The 26,550-nt window shown below is 39.2% G+C and overlaps 1 protein-coding gene across 1 annotated transcript in view; it reads right to left on the bottom strand.

Moving 5' to 3' along the window:
- LOC103175106 (doublecortin domain-containing protein 1) overlaps nucleotides 1-26,279 on the bottom strand; it is an 83,179-nt gene extending 56,900 nt beyond the window's left edge. Inside the window, exons 1-5 of the mRNA XM_042341586.1 lie at nucleotides 26,256-26,279; nucleotides 14,185-14,376; nucleotides 8,004-8,297; nucleotides 6,756-6,885; nucleotides 4,787-4,949 (exon numbers count right to left, since the gene is read on the bottom strand). Coding sequence (XP_042197520.1) covers nucleotides 4,787-4,949; nucleotides 6,756-6,885; nucleotides 8,004-8,297; nucleotides 14,185-14,369 — 772 coding nt within the window. The 5' untranslated portion in view covers nucleotides 14,370-14,376; nucleotides 26,256-26,279. The remainder of the gene's footprint in view (nucleotides 1-4,786; nucleotides 4,950-6,755; nucleotides 6,886-8,003; nucleotides 8,298-14,184; nucleotides 14,377-26,255) is intronic.
- Between the last annotated feature and the right edge of the window lie 271 nt (nucleotides 26,280-26,550).

Genomic DNA, 26,550 nt, shown 5'->3' with positions numbered 1-26,550 from the left:
TTTCCCAAAACAACTTCTGATCCGCCCCAGGTCACTGAACAAAGAAAATGAGACTTGAATCTCAAATGAAAAACGACAGGAATCTGGGATTGAAACCTGTTTATGCCAATCATTGTCTGAGTCATTTCAATGTCACAAAAAGCTAGACATGAACCAGTAATTGGACTAACCATATAACATAGCATTACATAAATTAGGAAATTACATAAACCATTTGAAGCTTATAGAAAATTAAATTTTATTGGAGCTCACAAAATGTTTTGCTGCATTGTATACATTACCATTTCAATATGTTCTTTCAGGATTGTTGTGTCAAAAGAATACAGGGCTTTCATGTTTTTAACGTGGAGGGAAAAAAACAGGAGTGGATGAAGAGTTAAATACTAGCTTCATCAAACCCCATATAGTCTTGGCCGAGACGCTAACGCAGTGTTGGGGAGCGCTGTAATGTTAGACATGCTGTCCTTCAGATGAGATGCTAAACACAGGTTCCGTCTGCCTTTTCAATTGAACGTTAAATATTGCATGACGCTACTTAAAAAAGAAGGGAGTTTTTCTTGGTGTCCTGGCCAACAATCCTCCTGGATAAAATTGGTCATTCATTTCATGGCTGCTTGTGGGATATTGCTGGCCACAAATTGGCTGCCGTGTTTGCCTACAGATACACAGTCATTACACTTTACAATAAATCCTGTGAGATGCTTTACGATGTCTCGACGACATGATAAGGTGTTATATCAAATGCAAAGATTATTGCCATTAGAATTAAGTGAAAATCTCACATATGTAAAGAGGGTTGAATATAAGCAAATCTCTGATGCATCAAGATCCATCTTGAAATATGTAAATCGTAATCATTGATTTTCTTCCTTAAACGTTTCTTCCCAATTGTCTTCCTTAAAAGTCAGTCACTGGTGGTCAATGTTACTTTAAATGGGTTCAGTAGATAGTGGGATCTTCATTGATGCAAAGGGCTGGGATGGGTGGCACAAAAAATGTTGCTTCATTTTTATGCAATATGTTCCTTGCCATCCCAGCCCATTGCATAAATGAAGATCCCACTGTCTAGTGAAATTTCCTGTATTGGCAGGCGTGCTTCATGGAAATTAGCAAACATTCTGGAGAACATTTGTGATATTACTGAGAAGTTAAGGTTCATTAAACTGATGGATTTCTGCACTTTTTGAAATACCGAATATGACAGGATGTACAAGTTCTTGGATGCCTAAAGGGTGGACGTGTTAACTTACTACCTGAAATCGTGTCTGGTGTCGAGTATTACAAAATTAGACTGTAATTAAGGTGATTTGAAGCTATCATTGTACTGACACGTACACCTACAGGAAATACACATTCCATTATACATGGCTCACACATATTCTGTCAATCAGGCTTGTCATGCCCGATCAGCTCAATGTGAAGTGACTGTTTAAGAAGTTTCTTAGTGTTAATGTTTCCTTCAACCGCTTCTCTTTTTAAAGGTTATGGCAAATGACAAGTCATCAGAGAGTTAAGGCCAGTTAGAGAGAGAACAAAAGATGAAGAGCTTGCTGTCATCAACTGAAGGACAGACATTTTCTTGGTGTGAATCAGGTGACTGATGATAAAGAAGTGGCCTCGGCCACACATATAGGTGGGGGACACGCACACAATATTTTTCCCCCATTTGCTTATTTGGAAAACAAATCACATTGGAGATCAGTGGTGTTTATAGTTATAAATCAACAGTTTTTTGTAAACCCAGGGGGACTTATTTTTTGAACAAAATATTCTCTTTCTCCTTTTCCTGTTCATCCTGTACTGTAATCTGGCTCCCTGAGCACCTCACTCCCTCTCCTCTGCCTTGCCCAAGTGTCCATTATTGATGTGCGAGGCTTCGCTGTCATTGTGGGCAAGCTACGCTTCTGCGGAAGTACTGCAGCCAAGTTCATTTCTGTCCTGACTCAGCAGGAATCACTGGATGGTGATCAGAAGCAGGAACCCTGGCTGATTCTCCCATCCCTGTCCTTGGGTACTGAGGCCAACTCAAAGTCTTTACCACCACCCGATTCAGATCGACTAACTAACTAAGTTGTTAGTTTTCTCTCTTCCACTTACAAGTCTTTCAAGAGACAACAATAGACAGAAGCTCGGCAGATTGACAGGCAATGCACATTCATTATTTTCATAATAGGTCCTAATAATAATCCCTCCAAAACAAAACAATAATAAATTGGTCATTTTCAATCCACGACTGTTTGTGGGGACGTTGCTGTCCGCGATTGGGTGCCGCGTTTCACCCAAAATATACGGTCAATTCACTTTACAGTCTATTCTGTGAAGCGCTTTGAGACGTCGAGAAGACGTGAAAAGTGCTATATCAAATGCAAGGATTATTATTATTGTTATTATTTGCTGTGGAACATCCTAATTTCTCCTTCTGTTTAATAATATAATCCTTGCATTTGATATAGAACCTTATCATGTCTTCGAGACGTCTCAAAGCGCTTCACAGAATATACTGTAGTGAATTGATTGTTTATTCTGTGGGCAAAACACGGCAGCCAATTGTGCACAGCAGCGTCCAACAAACAGTCGTGGATTGAGTGTACAAATTATTATTATTTATTTCAATTTTTTTTATTTAGGTCTGACAATACATACATTATTTTCTGGAAAAGATGGTGAGTGAGTGGGTAAAGTGTCTGCTCTTAGATCTCTGCCAATATGCAATCCAGATTATGTCCCTCTGATTTCCGTTCCTCCTTTCACTTAAGGGGAAGAGTCCAGAATTGCTTGCTACCTTCCCAACAATTTCCAATTCCCAACAAACACCCACTAAATGGGGGATAATGGGTGTGACCCTACCCTGCTCTTCCGTGACACCACATGTTGTTACATCAACCAATGAACTGACCTTCAATGAAAATTCTTATTAAATATCTCCAGCAGTATAGTTCTCCTCAAAAGTATTACAGCCCTTAATGTCAATTGCCCTTTACCGCTCCAAGATGCTTGTTAATATTTTAACCCATAACAGCTCTAGGCCCAGTTACTGCAACAGCTGTGATCTTCCAGAAAAATAAGTCAAATTAAAACTAGCACAATGGTACATTTGTCCATTCTGCCTAGCGCTGTTTCAAATGCTTTGTTACACAATTTGAATATTAGTTCCGTAAGGCCTGTCAAGAAATTATTCTCAATATGCCAAAAAAAAAAGGTGCGAAAAGAATATCTGTGGTTTTCTTTACATTACTCAAGGTAAATATCCCAGTTCTCTGACATGCTCACTTTCCCCGGTAAACACATCACTTAAGCAGTTTCACTTTTCAATTATTTTTCTCCTGATGATCTAGACTCAATATCAATAGCATGATCACAATTGCACAAGACATATTATTGCTCCTTTCTATCACGTTTATAACTCTTCATAACATGGCCCTCCTAAAGTTATGGGGACACTACAGATTGTTGTTCCCCCTTCGTGTACCTACTCTCCCTGTTCTCTGGTGACAAGGCCCATCTGCCACCTGCTCTAGTCTATGTCCCAGCGACAACTGTCGAGCAGCACTAAGATTGATTATCAGTCAAAAGAAATAACAGAGCACCAGATTTCTGTGGGTTAAACTTGCTGATCCAGCAAGAGCTGGTATGAAATCTCAGCATTGCGTGCCAACATTTTGGTGCTGAAAGAACAGCAGTGCATGTCACCATGAAATACAGCCAAGAGAAACAGAAACAAAGCATATAAGTGTGTCCTCCCAATTTAGCCTATTAAAAGAGAAAGTGCAGCTGGAATACTAGCTGCTGCTGTAAGGGACTGTTCAACCTCGACTTCCTCTTCATCGTTCATCTTCGAAACTCTATGGTAGCAAATTGTACCACAGCCAGAATATCACTACTCTTGTTTTCCCCCCGAGCCCGTTGATGTAATTAAGGTTCCCTTTAAATGTGGTTAATATTGAAATGAAAATAATGTATGATTCAAAACAAAATGCAGTGCGAATTTGCAAAGGTGAGTGATATGTTTACAAATCAACGCTTAAACTCTTGGGCTTGTAGATTTACGTATTATCAAACAGTGTAAGCTGTCTGAAAATAAAAGGATTACACAAATCAATTTCAGTTACCACAAAGGCAAGTAGGCAATTTTTTTTAAGAGGAACATTATGTTTTTCACAGAACTCATAATAAGCTCAGTGTGGGATTTTGATTGAATTTGCTCAAAGCAAACTAAGCATCAGTAGCCTTTAAATGAATGGAGCAATGCTTTGGTAAATAAAACTTATTAAGAATCACAATTACTGTTTATCAGTAAACAACACAAGTGACAAAGCACTTACATATTATGCTGCTCAGCTACCATAGAGGCGACTGTTTGCAATTTACAAAGACTGGAAAAATCCAAGTTATTCAAAAACATTGTTCCCTATTGGTGATTAGGATGTTGATGCAATGACTAAAATATATTAATATCAACTGCTTTGGTCATTTTAATGTTGTACGGGATGCTAGGGTGAATGATTCACATCATTGCTCTGTCTTGAGTGATGAGCTTGACAACGTTAGCCTAAGCGTTAATTAAACTCAATATTAAATGCAAGGTTTGATCCCAGTTTTTCTTCCCTCTGGTGAAGGTCCATCATAAATTATCCACAGATGTTAGCGGCGACTGAAGGCGGCTTAAAACATGTGGTAGAAATGATGAAACATTAGACTTTGAGAAACCATGAGAAGTCAGCGTATGAGAAATGCCCTCTTCCAATCCCAGATGTTTTTTCTAGAGCAATAATCCACCCTTTTGTACCTTTGATTGTTTTTAAAGGGTCCACAAATGACTCGCCGGATGAAATGTAAACGTCGGTATCAGGAGGGATGTCTTGCGCCTGAAAAACCTCTTTGCCACACGGGAGGAACACACGGCGAGCAGCAGAAATCAGGTTCAGCTTCATGGTGCTTTCTTCTAACAACTGAAAATGGACAGAGTTGAGTTTCAGCTTTGCCTTTTTAATGCAAAAAAGGATCAGAGATGACCCTTATGTTTTTCATTACAAATACAATTAAGCATTTTTAAAAGGGCAATCATTATCCAAATCTGTAATTTAAGGCCTTTTAGAGTAATCAGCTCTCATTGTAGCACTTAACCCTTTCTCCACTTGAACAGCCTGACTTTCTGTCTTACATAAAGTTATGTCTAAATGTCTGATTGCTTTGTCTGCTAGTTGCTGGTTTCCCCTTCCCATTTCTGTATTTTCATAGTTTCCTTAAATCTGATGTTACCATTAGTTTCACCCACAAAATATACAGTGAATTCACTTTACAGTATATTCAGTGAAGCGCTTTGAGACATCTGGAAGACATGATAAGGCGTTATATCATATGCGAGGATTATTATTATAGTTTATGTATTTTTAGCTTTTCTGCTAATAAAGAAATGTTCTCAGATATTCCTGGCTGAGTGATAACAATATGGTAATTATGCTTAATTTGTTTCCTTGCAGATTTAGCTTTTGATATACGATAAGGTTGATGAAAACCTGCTGTCAAATATTTGCCAAAAAAATCTCAATTTAGAGAGTAACCGGATCATTAAATTATGCAACCTTTCTACACAGTTTCTACAATATTCCTGTAATAATGAAATTCACTGCATCTAATTATAACTGCAATACGCTAGTATTGGGATGTATCAACCTCTCACATTAGGAATGGGCTAAGACCTTGTATTTAATCAGTGTGCATTCCATCGAGAACAGTTAAATGTTAATTTGCATCATTTTTTAACAATAAAAACTTTCCAATTCAAGGTTGGCATTTGTGTCAAAATCCATTCGCAATGCCATTCCGTGGTTTGGAGTATTTTACTCAGTAAAATGCAAGGATTATTATTAAACATGTGTGAAAAGGTGAGTCCTGCTCTTACCTACAATGTAAGGGATATTGCACCATAAGGAACGGATCCTTCAAGCAGAGTCGCTTAGTTGCAGACATGCACACAAGTCTATTAATTGGAGATAATCTGTCAAATTGACTGATTTCAAAGATTAATCTTCACTGCTTGAATGTGCGTTATAAATACCTTGAAACCAGTTTGCTTTTTTCCGAAGTGGAATGTGAGTCGCGGGGTTGGGTGGGGGAGAGAAATGTTGATTATGACTTTGCTCTGGATGTTTGATACCTTCTCGTTTGATACCTATTGTGCTAGTCATCAATAACCAATGACTTTGAGGATTACTATGCACAACCACAGCAATCATTTTATGATTTTAGATTAGAAAATCCTATCCTAAAGACCAAAAGATTTTTTTCTGGTGATTGCGGAGATAGACTCAGCGAATTGTTATTTAGAATTTAACAGTAACCTAGAGTCAAGGACAGAGAAGACAATTTGTGAGCAAACAAAAGAGAATATCAAAGTGGGAAATTAAGTAAACGTCAGAAAGAACAAAGCAATAAAAAAGACAGAAAATAAAATAAAAAGTAATAAAAAATGAAAAGATACACAGCAATAAGATTGTAAAGGTATAAAGTAGGATTATAAAAGTATGTAAGTGGGAAAAAAGGCAAATACACAGAAAATGAAGAAAACACAAACATCCAAAACATGTTTCTTAAGCTCAAATGTTAGGAAAAATGTTTTTTTTTAGTGTTCTAGGATTCCACGTGCATGCATTTTAAAACAACAGCTATCGATTGACACAATTTGAGTCCGAAACGTCAATTTTTAACATAAATATTCTAAGAAATCCTTAAGAGATATCAGTTTAGCCATTTACCATATCGATGTTAGGTACTGTCACTTTGGCAAAGACATGTTTGGTTCCATTCTTGAATGCCATCACCTTTATGAGATGTGGTCGACGAAGAAAAACTTTTAGCTTCGTGTCAGTTCTCGGAGTTGAGTGCCTGTGTAAGATAAAAGGGGAACTCTGAGAGAAGGTGGATATTAGTGAGCAAACAGGAAATGGCTCTCAGGTGATGCACTGACCACTTGCTTCTCAGATATCTCACATTCCTTCAGTTGAATATGAACATGTGGATTGAAGCTATCCTCCTAGGTTCCTGCCATCACCTCCTTATCTTCAGCACCGAATACCTCAATCTTCCTTCCTGACTGCTCCCTCCACCTCACTGAACTCTGTGAACAACCTTGCCATTCGCACGTGTTCGACTCTCAGCTTCCTTTCCCTTCTTATATCAGAGCCCTGACCAAGACCACTCTGCTTCAGCTTTGCCATCCACCTGTCTCCATACCTAACTCACACCCAATGTGGCTGAATCCACCTGAATTTTTACTTTGTAACATATTCTTTTATATTATATTGCTAATGCAACAGTAAAAACCCATGTATAAAAATATTCACCGTGACAATAAAATATTAAGAATACTTTTCTATCCCACACTTTCTTACATAATGTTTTAATTATGATGGAGAACCTTCCAAATGCAGATTCAATATTGTTACGTATTTTGGTCCAAATTACAGTATATTAATGATTGTTAAAAAAAAATCACAAGATAGTTTTGGATGAAGAAAACTCTTCGGCCCACTTGATCTATTCCTTCCAGAATACTCACCCTACCATTTTATTACAGGGTCAAGCTGTTTTTTTTTAAACGTGTCCAGCGTTCTGGCTCAATCACCCTTCCTGGTAACCTGTTCCAGTTGTTAATTCTTCCCGGTGTCTGTCCTCAAAATTATTCTTTGAAACACTAAACCCATGTCCTCTTGTTCTGCTGTCTTGGTGCAGTATTATGCTGAGTTTACTCTCTCAATCCCATTTAAAATTGCACATGCTTCTCTAAGGTTCCCTGTGAGACTTCTCCTTGCAAAACTGAAGGATCCTAACTTGACTAATCGCCAATTCCTCTAACACTGGGAATCAACTGGGGTACTCTTCGCTGCACTGTCTCCAGGGACTGGCCAATCCCCTTATGCTGTGGTAAATGCTCAATGGGGCCAAAGTGCTCACCTCACACTTTTGCGTGCAGACTGGTGGAAGTTAACTGTAGATGCTATTACCTGAAATGGCCACTGGGAACACTGCAAGGCCTCTTAGTCCTTAACGGAGACTGCAGAGCGTGTTGAACTGTACATTTCGAAGCATTGATGTTGCAGTCCGAAACCGTGACTGGAATCGGTGCTTTTTGTTGTGAGGTGTGATCTAGGGATCGTGATGATCTTGATGTGGCTGAGGTGTGTGATTGAGCAGGAAATCCATGTGAGAGAGCACGGCGGCCAGCAGCAGACCCCAAGCGATGTTTTTTCAGTGATAGATCTTTACTGATTTTCTTTGCATAAGGGGATGAATATTTTCTGAATATAAAAAGACACGTAAGCTTTCTTTTAAGTCCTTGTTGTACAAAGGCGAACGAATATACAGGGTGACCGAAAAGTCGTGATACCATTACCGATGTCTAGTAACTCTTAAAGAACTGATTTTTTTAGATAATAATATGACTTTTCGTCACCCTGTATATAAAAAAAATCACATTTTATTCATACACAACAGTGGAATTGAAAACATTTAATATCCGTATATATTGACAACCACCATTTGATAATAATAAAAAATAACATTTGATTGGTTTGATATATTAAATACTACAAAGCCTTTTTATTCTAGGTCCTGGGCAGCCACCTTAGGTTTATTATTATACAGCTTCAGTACAACTTCTGGGGCTCTGAACTCCACTGACATAACAACGTAGTCCAACATCCTATTTTCCTTGTTTATTTCCACATGTATGCAGATGACACCCAACTCTATCTCTCTACCTCCACCCTGAACTCCAGGACTACTGGTGTCCTGACCGACTGCCTGTCCGACATCAAGTCCTGGACGAGGGACAACTTTCTCCAACTCAACTGCAGCAAGAACGAGGCCCTCCTGATTGGCTCGCGCCAATGCCTCCACACCTCTGGCACTGGCAGCATTAGCCTCCACGGCTGCACACTCAACCTCACTAAGCCAATCAGGAACCTGGGGGGCTTGTTTGACCCTGAACTGTCCTTTCTCCCCCACATCCGCGCCATGACCGGCACTGCCTACCACCACCTCCGCAACATTGCCAGACTCCGCCACTGCCTCACCCCTCAGGCTGCCCAAACCCTCACCCACGCATTCATCACATCAAGGCTCGATAATGGGAACTCCCTCCTCATCGGCCTTCCCACTCTTCCCTCCACAAGCTGCAGATCATCCAAAACTCTGCAGCTCGTGTACTCTCACACACCAGGCTCCATGACCCCATCACTCCCACCCTCGCCCGATCCACTGGCTCCCCATCCCCCAGAGGATCGAGTTCAAGATCCTCATCCTCACTTTCAAGGCCATCCATGGCCTCGCCCCCTCCTACCTCTCTGACCCACTGACTCCCTACCAACCTGCCCGCTCCCTCCATTCAGCAGGCTCCAGTCTGCTCCATGTCTCCCGCCCGACCCGTCCTACTATCGGTGGCCGGGCTTTCAGCCTCTCTGCCCCCACTCTGGAAATCCAACCCTTTGCCTCGCTTCCTCCCTTGCCACCTTCAAGGCCGGTTTCAAGACCCTCCTCTTCGATCATGCCATTGGTCGCCCTCCAACTTCTCTGCCTTCCCCCGCCCACCCCACCCCTCTCCCATGCTCAGGTCCTGACCCCTGACTGTCCAGCGCCTTGGGACATCCTTCCGATGTGAAAGGCGCGCACTAAAAGTAATTTTGTTGTTGTTATTGCTGCCCCCATGACAAGTTCTATCCAGTCTATAGAGTACACAGAATTATACAGCACGGAAGGAGGTCATTCAGCCCATCGTGTCTTTGTGGGCTCTTTGAAAGGAGCTTTTCCAAATCAACCCCACTCCCCCACTCTCTCCCCGTAGTCCTGCAAACTTGTCCTCCCCAAATAATTATCTACTTCTCTCTTAAAAGTTGTTATCCAATTGGCTTCCACCAGCCTTTCAGGCAACGCATTCCAGATCCCAACAACTCACTGTGTGAGAACATTTCTCCTCACCTCCCCTATGTTTCTTTTAACATGTGCCCCTTACTTAGACCTACTTCCTTAGTGCAGTTCCTTGCATTTATCATTGATTGAAATTCATTTGCTAGACATCAGCCATTTGTACACCCTAACAAGCTCCCTTGGTAAGATCTTTGCTGCCTCCTCTAATTCCACACTCCACCCCCTCCTCATCTACTTGACACTAAGTCTGCGATTCCAGGTCATTAATGTATTCAAGGAACAGGAGGGGTTCCAGTACAGATCCCTGCGGCATCCTACGGCATACCTCCTACACCCCATCTCCAGCCCCCTCACTCCCCTGATTCTGGCCTAACTCCCCTAACCACAACCCATTCAGTCAGGCACAGTTTAATCTTCATTCAGTTTCTCAAAACTGTTCCCATTTAACAAAAAAAAGTATTACATGATATAGACGCTATGTTCTAACAAGATCCCTAAGAAAACAATGCAAAAAATAGTTTTGTTATTCTGTCAAGGGCCAGATTATGAATATAAAATAAAGTTCTGCTTGGGGGAATCACTCTTCCTTTCAGTAAAGAAGGTTTGTTGCTTCTTCATTGAAAGGAACAGTCTGTAGATAGTAGAACATTCATTCCCTGGGAGTAGGCAGCAGAGAAAAAGGATTTATCTGGTTTGATCAAGGAGAAAGCCTAGTCTGGACCATTATGTTTCCTGATTGACAAGTGTGCCTGATGGCAAGTGGGAGGAAGTGGGAAGAAAAAGTATAGTAAACAATGTTTGAACTCTTAACTTAGACATCATCCTGACATCTAGCATTACAATGGATACTCCAGATATGATCAATCATTATTATAAGCAGTGATTTAGAGATTAATCTGTAAATTGAGTTCCGACAAGTTTCAGTGAAAAAACACAATTTGCTAATGATGCAAAAATGAAAAATTTCAGCTAGCACAGGGTTAAATTCAATTCTTCAACATGTGTGGATAAACTGAGGCTTATAATTCACAATGTTAACTGACTATTATTTAATACTTATATATCTACATCTTTAAACACACAATCACAATCTGACTAAAAACCAGACTAAATAAAACATGACATTTAGATTTTTTTTAAAAACTGAATTGGTGAAAAGGGACAAACTATTAAAATGATATTAGCATGTCAAACAAAGCGGTGTTATAACTTTTATTCCTCTCTTGTGTGGGTGTGTGTGTGTGTGAGAGAGACAAGAGAGAGGAAACTTTTCTTATACATTACAGACCCTTAGTATGCCGGTATTAGGTTAGCATACACATCACAAAGAAAACCACAGAGATAATCCACTGCTTTGACAAAGCTGGCTAGGAAGAGTAGGAAATGTCTTTCAGCAGTGGCAGAACAGTGGAGCATTTTCAAACCTGGCCCAATCTAATCACTTACCACATTGTAAGACATGAATCCCCATGAGGCCAACAGTCCCATTCAACGCTGGAAAATGTCGCTACTCAGACAGGCCCTGCTTCAATGAGAACTATGCAGTTCTGTGCTATCACACAGTTTATAAGAACTGAATTTACCAGTAGGATAATGACAGTTGGCAGGGTTTAGGACTTGCTGAGGCTTGGTGCCAAAGTATTACATGCATGTCAAATAGCCTTTTTCTCTTCAGCACTACAGCTATTTGTGAGAATTCGACTGGGCAGGCATTACTTATATATACAATTCACTAAATGTGGACAAAAACCTTCTAATCCATTACCATGTGCTACTATTCTTCCCTCTCTGACTGACACAATGCTGTTGTGTACTTCAGTTAAATCCCATTTAACTTCTAGTTTTACCTTGACTTCTTTTCTTAATCTGCAGTGTAGAATTGTCACATTTGCACAATGCCCTTAACTTACCCTGTATTGTGTGATGTGTACGTTTCGTATGTCCACATTCAGATAACCACGTCCGATACATTAAGTATAATGTACAGGCACGCAGTTAACAACAAGATTAGATTATGGAGATGTGTTTAATGGAACAAAGCAAGAGGAGGGGGGGAGGGGAAATAAAATCAATTCAATTTAAACAAGCATCAAAACCGAGTTTATTGCTTGACTTCACACTGCAACAACAACTTGCATTTGTATAGTACCCTTCATGCGGGATAACGTCCCAGACCACTTTGTGGCATTTAAAACATTCTCTTTGATCAACTGCATTTTAATTTAAGAAGTAGCCCCAAATTAAGAAACTGAACAGAAACAAGATCAACATCTGAACGTATGAAACAGTTTCTGGCGTTAGTCTTGAATGCTCTTTCCAGATACTAGTTTAAAATGTTGTTATAGCTTTTGCAATGCTTTAAACCTCAAAATCTTTTTAATCCAAATCCAATTACTAGCTGAGGACAAGGGACGGGAGTCTAATGAGTTAAAGTGACCATGCTGCTATCCTTTGTTTTGCCTGGAGACATGTGAGGGACAGCAAAGGCTCCCTTCAGAGACAGAGCAAGCCAGCACTTACACTGCCACACACCAGTATCACACAAACCCATAATCAGACAGAGGAATTTTCGTATTACTATGAGGGTTTTTACTTTGAACAAAACACTTTACAAATCATTCCGGCACAAATATGGCAATGTAGGCTCGATCTAAATGATGCAATTCAGACCAGCTTTGACTGGTGTCCAATAGAAAAAACACACCTTCTGGAGTTCGTTACCAAGTGGCAGAGGATCAGAGTGTTGGTCAACAAAAATAAATCACATTTTATCGGTGTATTGATTTATATATATATCCATTAACAGGAAAGCTGATACAGAGGATAAATTGTAACCATCAGTACATACATTTAAGAGTCCCTCTCTCCCTAAGCACAAATACTTTTCAACACGGACATGCCTACGTACACAGGCCCTGAGCAATGAGCAAGCACAGTGTTTCGAGTCAAAACATGCCCAAGGCAAATGCACAGCAAACACTTTGACTTTGCACTCCAAAATAATGTGACGCAGAAGTGCATGCCCCTGAGGTACGTCCAGCGCCTAATTAAGGACAAATTGCAAACAAAGTTAAGCCTAGCCTGAAACTAGGTCTAAAGTTAGTACGATCCTCTACTTAAAGTTTGGTTGCAGCGGGTAAAATGGTTGTTTCCCTTCCCCTGGAAAAGGATAAGCGGAGCAGAATGAGGAGCAGGTAGCAAGAGGTCCCGTTGCAAGGGCAAGAATCTCTCAACCACAATTGAATTTCCGAGTCCTTAATAACCCACAAAGAGGTGCCATAGGCTAGTGAATCAAACATTGATTAAGCTTTGACACGAATTTCATGTGGAGTTTGCAGAATGCATGAAATAAGCGCAGAGCGTTGCCAGTAGCACTGAAGCTGACCGCAGCCTTCCCTCAGTGTTAGTGCTTCGCTTGGTTCCCTGCAGGTGGCCTGTCTGGCATCTGCCACTCAGCGATGTCCAATTGGATCAGTCAGGTCACAGTTGTATTGGCCCAGGTACCAGGTTGCCAGATCTACTCTACGGTCTAAAAAAGACTGCACGCATATACAAAACTCTGCTCTTCTTGTTTGTATGAAAAAATTTTTACACCAGCCAAAAAAGGGATACACACCAATTGATATGCAATGCTGTGTGCAATTGGCTGTTGCGTTTCGCTCACAAAATACATAGTCACTACACTTTACAGTGTATTCTGTGAAGGGCTTTGAGACGTCTCGAAGACGTGATTAGGCGCTATATCAAATGCAAGGATTATTATTATTAATGCAGATTTAGGTAATCTGTGATGCCCAGAGCAATATTATAAAGTCAGGATTCCCCAGAAATTATATTATTCTTTTATAAAGACAATTATCCCAAGAAATGTGTTATGATATGGCACAAATTTCACCTCTTCGCCTGTGTCCATGTCTCAGTGATGTGCCAAACCAGATGTCTGACCAGCAACGGTGGTTTAAATATCCTTTTAATATGAAATATACGTTTAAATTTTAAATTTATTCTCTCTCCCAGGATATTTTTAGACACGGTACTTCTTTCCTACCTCAAAGGCAGCATGGTCCACCTTGAATCCAAACCCAGAATTTCCTGGCCCCTAATCCAGTGCTCAACTTGCTGAACTACCCTAAATGTTAGCACATTATACCTACACATGCATGCCTTGTTGCTTTTCCCTGCTGTTGTAATATTTCACTTTTAATATGGCTTTCAATATTCTCATTCAGTAAACATTAGTTGAGTGCACTAAACCATTACCTTTGTAATCGGGCTGAGAGGGAAGAGGATTTACCAATTTGGTCAATATATTTTTGCACTAAAATATCTTCTAGGCTATTGTATTTTGACCCGCTGGAAGTAGAAAATGATGCATTGCTACTGGCTGTGGTCCCAGATGTCTTGCTGCTAGATGTGCTTGAACTGCACGGCCTCTTATTATTCATCTTTTGTCTAGAAGGAAAAAAAAAGTTTTATTCTAAAGGCATTTCTGGCAGTGATGAGATGCATGCAACGAACAATGAAAATACTGACCAACTGTTTCCATCCAAATCTAAGTTTCTATGCATTCCAGTACGAGTTAAGAAATCTTAAAAATAATCAAAATAATAATTAATAATAATCTTAATAATGAAGAATGATTTAACTTTGAGCCAAAATGATTTAAAAAAAACAATCACGAAAATCACAAAAATCTCAAGAAACATATCTCATGTATGTAAACCAGCAGCACAAGCTGCCAACTCCTATAGTTTTATAATTTGTTTATAGTGAATCACAAATGTTCTGAATTATTTCAATAGAGCAAATATCACTTACTTAGCTTGAATCCTGCAAAACATAAATTGCTAAAGATCGTTCACTTAAGACCTCTGAAATGCTGAGATTACAAAACACAAAATGTACTACAAAATGCACGGATGCACACTTTTCTAAATTCTAGGTTTCATTCAGTTAATGAATAATGTTATAACTTGAAATGGAAGCGTGAATGATGTTCTTTAGCGTTACACCTTCTATAAACGGTGTGAACTGATTGAGCAGAAAGAAAGCATCTATAAAGGGTACCCTTTCATATCAATGTCTCCACTAATATCAAAATCAACGTAGCCGCAAGCTAATACGCACACAGGTGAAATCAACACCACGCAGTAGACAAAGGCGACATAATTAGACTTTCACTTGATCACAATTCTCAAAAATGTAATTTCATATCTTTAAAATAGCTCACCCAACTGACTCAACATTTTCAGTCCTTATCAAATCACTTCAATATTCTCATCCCATTACCGAGACAGAGAGACACGGCTATTAAGTGCAAAACCAATCACGGTTACATAACCTTAAGTCAGAATTGGAGTTAATGAAAGATGAACTTGGCTCAGTTCTATTACCAGGGCATTTGCTAACATATTAATAAGCATTTAAAATGTCTTGCCTAGAATATTGTTGTCATTAGTCATCTGTAGGCTGTGCTGTGTTTATGCACCCGTTTATGGATACATTAAATAAAGCAGGGTTATAAGAGCATCTGGCTGTCACTGATAGGTACTAGCTTGACACAGGTACAGTAGTTAACCAATATATGTTCCAATTAATGTAATATATAACAGCATTATAGACCATACAAGTATTAAAGATCACAAAACAAGAAGTTCAATTTATGTTTCAGTGAGTTTAGCTACTGTATGCGTAACTTGCTAATCTATATTGATAAAAAATTGAACAGTGAGATGGTCTACCAATTTATTGAAGAATGTTACCTGTGTGCCATGTGCACTTGTATGAAGTTATACATTTGGAACTCTTGGTGTTTCTATACACAGGGTAAAGGCAAAAAGCGATGCAACCAATTATCTAATGTTTAAAAAAAAAGCCAAACGATTGCAGACAGACACGCTGGTTTAAGTAATACTGACCCTATTACTCAGATGTCGAAATATTCCAAGTGATATTTTTAAACTTTCAGTGCCTACCTAATTAGAATTAACACAATTCTACTCCTTTAAGCTGTTAATTAGTGATTAGCAGTCATTTAATTATTAATTTGCATATATCCTTTTCAAGGAACTTTCAGATGCATAATATCCCACACAACATGTCTTTTTATATCATCTTGTTTGCGTATTTACAACAGGCTATGCTGCCTCTTTAAAATACAAGGCACCTTTTATTATATGTAGAAATATATCAAACAGACCACAGCAATAAGATCATTGTATGCAAATCTATCCCATTTTTTCCAGATAAATCTCACTGTTCACAAAATATTAGATTACCCCCTCTCTCCCCACCAATGTACAGTAATCTTCAGTTTAGGGGTTAGGTTCAAGTGCCAGGTAGAGGCCCTTTTCCAACTATGAAATATGTGAATATTTATTCCTTGCTCCCATTTATACTGCACTGAAATTGATTCAGTGCAATGTTGGTCACATATCTTTATATGTCTATTCGCTATCGTGCCAAGACATGCAACATAGATCCAGTTTTAAGAGTATCTATTGAAGCGCTTTAAGACGTCTCCAAGGTGTGATAAGGTGCTCAAGCAATTGCGAGGATTATTATTATGTTATTATCAATTGCTCCAGCCAAGTCCAGCAAACGTTCAATAACAATCATGTTAATATATTTCCTTGATTATTGATTGTTAAATGAAGCAAAAAGGTTGAAACCAGCATTGTTTATATGATCACCTAGAGGAATGTAACTGCAATGTGAAATTGTACAATTCATATGATATAATTCTTCGTTTTTGTGCAATTATGTATGCCTCAAGCCAGGAGCAATACATTACTCGAGCTGACAACCAATATAACAATAGACAAATATTTCTGGCTCTCGATGAAATTAAGCCTTAAACTCCAGACAATTATATTTTGCATACACATGTTGCCAACGCAAACTGTGGATCAGTCAAATTTGCAATATAGAGCACTCAATTCTCTGATGGCTCTGTTTGTCTTGAAATCCTTACTAAGAGCATTTTACCCCCCACACAAGTAATTGAAGTGACATAAAACAAGCCTGTTATTTGGATCTCAGATTTTATCCATCATTAACCCCAAATCTCCCCTCTCCCCCATTTACGGGCCATGGAATCTTTCTATTCCAGTCAGTATTATTTGCAGTACTGAGTAAACCTGCTACCCAATCAAAAACTGCTGAAACCTGCCAACACATAGACACTGTGTACACTGCTCGATACCGACAACAGCTGAGAGCTCAATTTGTCTGGAGAAATTTCGGTGCATTGCCGTCTCTTATCATTTCATTGGATTGTGTATCCATAACAAGCATTACCGTACCCAAATGGCTATTCTTTATGCCTGATTCCAGATAGTTAAGCGCTCTGGGAAGATACCCCGCGTAAATGCAAGTTGTTGTTGATGTTGTTGTGAATGTTGACATGTTATTAGAAAACGTCCGCCAACTCAGCCAAGCCCAATCCTGTCCTCATCCGATGTCCACATCAGTGCACTTATAAAAATAATAATCCTTGTATTTGTTACAGCGCATTTCATGTCTTCTTGACGTCTCAAAGTGCTTCACAGCATAGACTGTAAAGTGAATTGACCGTGGGCGAAACGCGGCAGCCAATTGCGCACAGCAATGTCCCCACAAACAGTGATGGATTGAAAATGACCAATTTATTATTGTTTTTGGTTTTGGAGGGATTATTATTAGGCTCTGTGTGGAGTAAGGAAACTTGCCCAAGGTTTCGCCCTCTGCCTGGAATTGAACTCAGGTCTCTCGCTTGCAGAGCGAGTGCTCTAACCACTGAGCTACAGGACTCCACTTTCCACCAAGAGGCACTCAATAACAATCAGGAGCAAGACTCCTAACTGATTCCCCTTCCTCCCACCCCAGCTATCCAAAGGCCAATTTCTACACTTATCTACAGCCTCGGTTAGTTCACTTAACTTGGGATAAAGTGCAATGCTGAAACTGTTCTGATCTATATGAGTTTTTTGTTGCAGAATGATTTGAAAGAAGGCACAGGGCTTTAAATAATTGCAATAAATTTATTCCTTGCAGAAAACTTTGCAATTTTCAATTGTTACAGTCCTACTCTGATAATAATTTTATGTCAAAACATTCCAGTGGCACATTCTGGTTTTTTGGGACAGTGTGTTATCATGACAATAACAATACTACAAACACCATTTGCATGTGGCAATGTTTTCCTACATACACTTACTTTTTGCAGCTTGAGAAACAAGATAATAATATATGATAATTGTATGAAAAGAGATAATTAAAATTCATCATCTCTCACTTCTCATCGCTTTAGATTATCAGTAATGCAGAGTGAATCTGCTGTCAGTTTTCTAATTGCTTTGTAATGGGTTTGAAACATGGAAATAATTAATGGCAAACAATCTGTCACTTGTCTGTTGCATTAACTATCTATCATAGGGAGAAAAAAGCTCATTAAAAAAATTGCTAATGAGCTACAAAAGACAGCACTGAAAGTGCCTCCATACTCTAAAATAGTATTGAAAACAGTGAGAACATTTTGAAAGAATTTCCATCCCAATTAACATTAAAGGTTAAGTCACAAAAAATGCATCTTAGAAATATGATTAATTGTTCATAATTCTATGGTTTTTATTGAACATCTTGAGGAAAGCTTGACGGGACATTTTAGAAACGATTATACTAGCCATACTTGTAAGCAAAATAAAGTTTTTGTGAGAAAATGACTCCAAAACTCAGCTAATCCAATTCCATTACTGCCTATAGATAATACTTAATTTTGCCATTGCAGAATTGTTTCTAGCACATTCATCCTACATCTAGTAACGTAAATCACCAAATCACTTATCATTTTAAATATATGCTTTCAGTCAACACATTTTCTTCTTGATTATTTGGCCTAAGTCTTCTGAGGGTACCCACACATCACTCTGGATAACAGATTGCGAGCTTTTGAAGCTCAAAATAATGTAGAAGTAAGTAATGGCTAAAGAAATATAAATATAATAATTCTTGCATTTGATATAGCACCTTATCACGTCTTCAAGACGTCTCAAAGCGCTTCACAGAATATACTGCAAAGTAAGTTGGCTGTATATTTTGTGGGCAAAAAAGTGTTGTATAAAGTGTTGTTCTCAGTAAATTGTCAGTGTGCGGGGATCAAATAGCATCAGTTGAGGATGATGCACTGCGTTTTCATATTGCTTCTCATCTGTCTCAAACAAAACAAAGTTGATAAAATACTTCAGAAGGTGATTTGCTGCTCACCTAAACTGCTGTGAAGCAGGGCCCTCAAACAGCAGCGAATGTTTCAAAATGGCCCTTAAAATCAACAGATAGCACAAGCATTTATGGATAAACACCTCCAGTAAAACAGATTGAAAATCAGACAATTAACAGAAACAAATCACGAGTCACACATTTCTAATAATTTTTCAATTTCCAAGGCAGTGGTGAACCTGGAAATTTTTCAGGCTGGGTCCCTGGTGACAGTTCCCTCGCTCACATGAAAGATGCACAACTGGTACTTCAGAGCGAGAAACAATGAATAATAATAATAATAATCCTTGCATTTGATACAGCACTTTTCACGTCTTCTCGACGTCTCAAAGCGCTTCACAGAATAGACTGCAAAGTGAATTGATCGTACATTTGGGCCAAAACAAAACCTGTGAACTGTGAATGTCCACAATGTGCTTCCCCATCTACCAATTTAATATGTTATAGAACCTGTCTGAGGAGAATAGTCAGTGCAGTGTGATCAGCATTCTGTTTTCTTGCCCCTACTCCTTTCCCCAAACATCTAAAGAATATTTGCTTTATTTCGAATATGACCCCATAGAGTTTTCTTATTGTGGTTCTATTTAAAAGAAAAAAAGACAAAATACCGACAGCAGGCGACTGAGGCAGAATAAGTGAGTCATTTATTAGTTACCTCCACACCAAAGGGACACGTGAGAACACGTAACCATGTATTGCACTGCCCCACAATAACGTTGCCTTCAAATAAGATAAGGATCAAAACCCATCGCTGATAATGGAAGCTAGAATAAATAGAGGTGGAAATAGAGGAAATACATTTCTTACCATGTTGATAATATGGTGGCGATAAAAAAAAAAGCTTTAAGAATACTACGAGGAAAACTTGGATGTGATTTTGAATTACTTCTGTGCGGAGGGACCAAACTGTGAAGAAATACTACTTTTGGTGGGAACCAAGCGTGGTTCCTCTTGACAGGTTTCACTGTAATATTATAGGATTTGGCAAATGATACTGTATATTTTTAGATTCTGTGTCAACATCACTGCAGTCATAACTCCGGGTCCTATCTACATTGTCCCTTTTCAACACTGCACTCTTAGCTCAGCCGGTACATACAACAAGTATAGCATAGCATCACAAACACAACCGTAACAGCCTATGAAATAACAGACCCGTGAACGGGTTAAATAAAAGCTGTAGCTAAATGTCTGGGCTCAGATGTTAGTCGCAAACTGATCCTGTTGGTGTGGGGCGCTAGGGGCTCTGATATACAGCGCCATGGAACGTCAGGACCTGGACTCCAACGTGGAATTTTCCATCCTGCGGACATCAGCAACTCTACATCCAGGGGCTGCAGCGAGGTGCGCAGGGAAGGAAGATCCAATGCGAGTCACTCATATTGATTTTGCACACCCCTTAGCAGCCAGCGAAGGTGCAAGGTTGACAGTGGTCAACTGCCCATCCTCTCATCCGTGCAAAATCTACCTAATCATGGACTTCACTCCACCCACTGCTGTGCAAATACTCTCCGAACCCGAAAGGCAACCAAGAAGAAAAATCCCCAAATTATCCATCTGTCTTGACATATCCACTGCTTTCCCACCCTGCTTTAGAAGTAATATTCCACAAACCCCCTGGAGTACTTGTTATTCTCACTGCACCAACCTTGATATTCTTTGATACTCTTCTCGGGCAGATGCTTAAGTTATTTTTTGGAGGAATTAATCCACACAGCATTAACTGCTTTTGTTGTAAGTCTTTTCTTGCATACCTGTTATTCTGAATAAAAAAACCTGAACACTCTCTATAGACAACAGTGTATTATCCACTTGGCCATTTATATAATAAAGATAAAAAAAGTCAAGTATTGTCTTAAACGTAGTGGGTAAGGAGCTTTATTCTTGATTCAATTTCTTGCAACTTATGTCATCATTAAATATCTTCCTCGCCTATGCTCAGCTGTAATCATTTCCCTGTAAACAACATGCGCATATAATCTCCAAAGCAGATCATGTAGTCAGGACACTGTGTATAAATAAAACACATCAAGTTGAAAGATAGCCTTAAGGAACACAGAAGTGACCAAACAGCATAAGCTTGAGGCATTATTGTATACTCAAGGTCACTTCTCTAACTTCAGGGATAACCGTTTAGGAATTACAGCCCCGAAATCAGAGTCAATACATATTATTATATCTTTGGGCTAAATTAAATAAAAACAGAGGGAAGCTTTCATTCATTTTGGTGAGTGCTTAATCGGATATCGTCTCCACTGTGTGATGTGAGCTGACAATGGTCGCTGCTGTGGTTATGTCTGGGGGCAATAGATTTTTGTTCTCTTCCTTGTGGATGTCACTGACAGAAAACTATTGCTTCCAGAAGCAAATTAGAAGACAGACAATGTGTGACTGGTTTCCAGCCAATGACATTTAGGAATTTACTCTGCAATTATTAATGACAGTTTATGTTGTTTCAACACTCGAGTCTCATCAAAAATCACCTCCATAGAGTAACATGAAATAGTCAATGGAGAGTGACACTTGCTGGCTCCGTTGCCCTCACCTGCTAGCTCCACTGAACCCACAACCTTCTGACTCAGAGGCGAGAGTGCTACCACTGTGCCAGCTATCTACAAGAAGCTTTGGAAACACAAAACCCAGAAGGCTATTGAAACAAATTTGGAATCTTGGAGAAATTAAACAAAGTGACAATATCCTTTTATAATTGAAAATATTGACCACAGTGGATCCGTAAATGTTTCAATATCTTATTCAGAGGAATCGTCAGCTTATTCAAAGTTTTTTGAATGCTCAAATTGACTCTCTTGTCCAGTATTTTCTAAACTCAAACCACAATTTGTTACGTATTGTGTTAGCAAAGTTGGCTGATATTATGGGATCACTGTTCTTGGAGAGAACAGAGTTTTAAAGAAAAAAATCTTTGAACATCAGTTATTACTATGAATACAAGGTAATAATAATAAGAATTAAATTTGCCTTCTTGTTAGGGAGGAGCTGAGGAGTCTGGCAAGCAGGACGTTGAGAATAATTGAAGCACTCCAGAACGCTACTCCACTTCAAGGGTGCTATTTAAATGCAAGTTGTTGTTGTTGAGTCTAAAGGTTTGAATGAAAGCACAACTATGGTGCTTGTTCACTCATCTGTTATAGTGTTAGACTTTTTTTGATCGTCAAGATTTTCATTCAAAAACATGTATGTCGTGCAAGTTAAAACCAAATCATTTTGTCAGTGCTCAATTGTTTCCAATATCCTTAAAACAGAAAAGTTGACTTTTAATTCATTTAAGAAAAGCATTGCAGGAATTGAGTTACCCTGAATGCATTTGTTTTAGTCGTCTGTGAGACAGATATTTTCTTCCACAACAGGAAAAAGACACGACTGAAGTCAGATTGCAAAGTAAATGAGAATAAAGAACTAGTCCTACGGAATTACAAGGATATAGAAATAATGAGTTTGAGGTAGCAAGAGACAGAGAAACAGAGTCTAGCAGTGCAAATGGGATTAATAGAAATTGACTAGCACTAAGCTACCTTGCTTTACTCTGTGTTCTTCCTTTCATAACCATTTATCTACACACACCCTTTCACCTGCCTCAGGTTACCTGGGGTGATACAGATGAAATATAAATCTCCTGATAAACCATTTGAATAAGTGACCAGATGGGTCCTGATTACAAAATTCTTTGGCAATTTTTTAGTGGGGTCGTGTGACATATGTACACTGAATCTACACTTAACAAACGTCTTTAGAAATGTTCAAACCAGGGGGCCCCTGAGAGCTGAAAAAAATCACTTGTACCGAGTGATTAGTGGGTTCAAATGTCAGCAAATGTTGGGAACTTGATCCTACATGTGCAGGAGCATGGTATTTTTTGAAACATTATTGGATTACCATTTTACTGATTAAACTCCTATTTTTATCCCCACTGAAAGGTACAGAAATGGTTAGTTCCCCAGCTGAAAAACTGATTTGTTGGTATTTTGAGCTTAACAAATGCAGTGATGAGCTGAGTGGCAGATGAATTGGTGCAGATGTAAACAAGTCCTGCATTAAGGCTGGTTAAACTAGTTATATTAGGGAGATGTAGACTTGATCTAATGGGAATGTCCAGGCCAAATCAACCACGTCACTCACCACTTAAGTTCTTCTGCTAAACTCCCCAATTTATACTTGTTTATCTCAATCCAGTATTATCCTAGAATCTTACCACACAGGAGGCCATTCAGCCCATCATGCCTGTGCCAGCTCTTTGAAAGAGCTACCGACAAGTTCCACTCCCCCTTCTTACTCCATAGCCCTGCAATTTTTTCCTTTTTAAGTACCTATCCAATTCCTTTTGGAAAGCTACTATCAAATCTGTTTCCACTACCGTTTCAGTCAGAGAGTTCCAGACCATAACAGCTCTCTGTGTAAAAAACAGTGACAGATCTCTGGTCAAACTGATTATATGCTTGTTCATATTCAAAGGTTTATACACTATATCTGGGGTACAACTGCCCTATTGAGTGCGGACAATATAGTACAACTAGAACAACTCATCCCATAATGTATATTCAAATTGCTTGTATTGGATCAGGCTGCTATACTGCAGTCTAACCCTATCATTGGTCAAATGGCAAATGGTACATTTTGTTATATAATAATCCTTTCCTTGTATTTGGTATTGTACACATTAGCACTGGTGGGTTGGATTTAATTTGAATTGAAGGAGTCAGGAGCAGTTAGTTGCAAAAATACGTTTTCTGCGGGACTGATAACAAGAGTCAATTCATGGCCTATGAAACTACAGTTCACTTCCTTGCAGAAAAATCCATTTCAATCTTGCTCTGTTACAAGGGATATTCCCCCAGTTAAATCTGAATGGTAGAAAATAAATTTACGTTTCATTTCTTAAGCGATTCTTCTCCTGACTTTAATCTTTTGGATGACTCTGTTGTGCAATACAGTACTTAAAAAGCAATACAAAGAAGAAGCTTTTGTAATTAACACAACCATGAAAACACAGCAATTTACCTGCATTCGAGTTGTTCTTTCATTTCTCTGATGTTTTCTTTCAAAGGACTGCAAATGTCAACCAAGGATTTCCAATGATAAACTTTTCCACTGAAGAAGTGGCAGGAACTAACTCTGGTCTGTCCCAAATATGGAATCTCTAGCAACAGTTGCTAGACACAAAAAACATGTGACTAATGCACTTGGACCCACTGATTACTCTTGAGAGCTGTAATAACTCATTGAACCCAGCAACAGGAGCATGTCCCCTCCTACTCTTACCTAAGGAGCCTATTGCTAGTGAAAGTTCCTGCAAATTTATCTCCTGATTTCTACAAAATGTACCAATTGTGAAACCTCTCAGTTTTCTTTTATTTGCGATGTCTCCTATTACTTTTCTCAATCCTTCTGTTTAAAAGCTTAACCCTCTGCAAACCAAAGGTCTTAGTGGGTTTGAATATATATTTTACCACTGCATTCCTGCAAAGTTCTCTGCAGTGGTCAGATAATAACAAGAGAATTGAAGTTTACTGTGAACCACAAGTAAAAGCAGGACATTATAAAACAAGTGAAACTTGTCCAGGAATAAGAATTGGGTTATTTTGGTTAGAGAAGAACACAGTGCATGTATTAAACTGGGAAAATCAGCATTTCTGTAAAACCTGCTGCATTTTTTAACAAATATTATGTAGAGCTTTGGATTAGCAATAGCTTACTCAAATGGATGTAACCATTGGATATTCATACAGCGTACATATATTTTCTGATCATACTAATCTGAAGGCGGGAACACATTTTTGGTTACACTCTTTGTTTGCCCAGTAATCTCTATCTTGCCCAAATAGGCATTCTTCATGGAGGGCCTCCAACAGTGAGTGTTGGCAGGCTATTCAACCATAGTATCTAGCACAGCACAGCAAAATTCTCTCCTCATCAAATGTTTACTCTCTGGCATCAGGCAATGGAAAACTATCACTTTACCACTTACTGATGGCTGAACCAGAAATGGGGAGTCATTGCTGGGGTGTTAGAGCAGGGAATCGACAATGATAAGGTTTCTTTCTAATACCCCATTTGTTTTTTATCCTTCAATAGGCCTTTATTTTTTTTGATTCCTCTTGAATCCCCCCCCCCCCTCTCCCTTAGAACAGATGGATTGCTCCTCTCACAACTGGTTGCCCCTTGGCAGTTGTTCTTGTGATGGCTTTCAGTTTTTCATGGGAAGGTCTTTTAAAACATTTCAGCATATCTTTAAGTGGAAACTGTATGGAACTCCCATAATCCTCAATATCATAATGGGAGACAAAAGGGAGATATTTATATACTTACCGGAGTATTTGTCCCCCTCACTAACAGCTGTTTTATTGATGAACTATGCCAGCTGGTAGCAACTCAATAACAAATATTTTTTGAGTAACCTCTTGCTAAAGTGACATCACAAGGTTCAGCTCTGGTGACATAATGAATGAGGAGCACCACCTATAATCCACTGTGTTTGCTCATGCCATCACTGGAAATCACAAATAACAGAAAACAAGGCAACAAGTGGGAGTGAGAGTTGTGTCATTTATATGTCATTTTCCTCTAACTTTGTTGAGCAACTCATGGGACTGGACTTTTAACCTGTTGCCTCTTTTGTAAGAAAGCCCTTACTAGTGGGAAGATACTCATGAAAGACTTGAGATACATAACCAGGTGCACTTATAAAACAAGATACCCCAAACAAAATGATGCATATTATTGCAATGGTCACTGGTCCCTCAATCTACGACTGTTTGTGGAACACTGTTATTCGCAATTGGCTGCCGTGTTTCATCCACAAAATACAGTCACTACACTTTACAGTATATCCTGTGAAGTACTTTGAGACGTCTCGAAGGAGTGATAAGGCACTGTATCAAAACCGGGGGTTATTATTACTATTATCACGTGTGACATGGGGCAGGTGGGCAAAGATTAATTCAGGGTGCATTGTGTTCTTGTAACAGGATAATGTGTTCTTGTAAACCAGCTTGGCTCACCATCCAAGGATGCACATTCCACCTCACCGAGCCAGTCCAGAACCTTGGTTTGACCCTCACCTGTCCTTTCTACCCCACGTGGAGTCCTGAGCTCAGTGGTTAGAGCACTCGCCTCTCAAGCAAGAGACCTGGGTTCAATTCCTGGCAGGGCGAAACCTTGGCCAAGTTTCCTCCACACGGCTAATAATAATCCCTCAAGAGAAAAAACAATAATAAATTGGTCACTTCAATCCACGACTGTTTGTGGGACACTGCTGTGCGCAATTGGCTGCCGCGATTCACTCACAAATATACGGTTAATTCACTTTAGAGCATAGTCTGTGAAGCGCTTTGAGACGCCCGGAAGACACGAAAA

The sequence above is a fragment of the Callorhinchus milii genome, unplaced genomic scaffold (assembly GCF_018977255.1).
Source record: "Callorhinchus milii isolate IMCB2004 unplaced genomic scaffold, IMCB_Cmil_1.0 Scaffold17, whole genome shotgun sequence".
In the NCBI taxonomy this organism is placed as follows: Eukaryota; Metazoa; Chordata; class Chondrichthyes; order Chimaeriformes; family Callorhinchidae; genus Callorhinchus; species Callorhinchus milii.
This window is presented reverse-complemented; position numbering and strand designations above follow the sequence as displayed.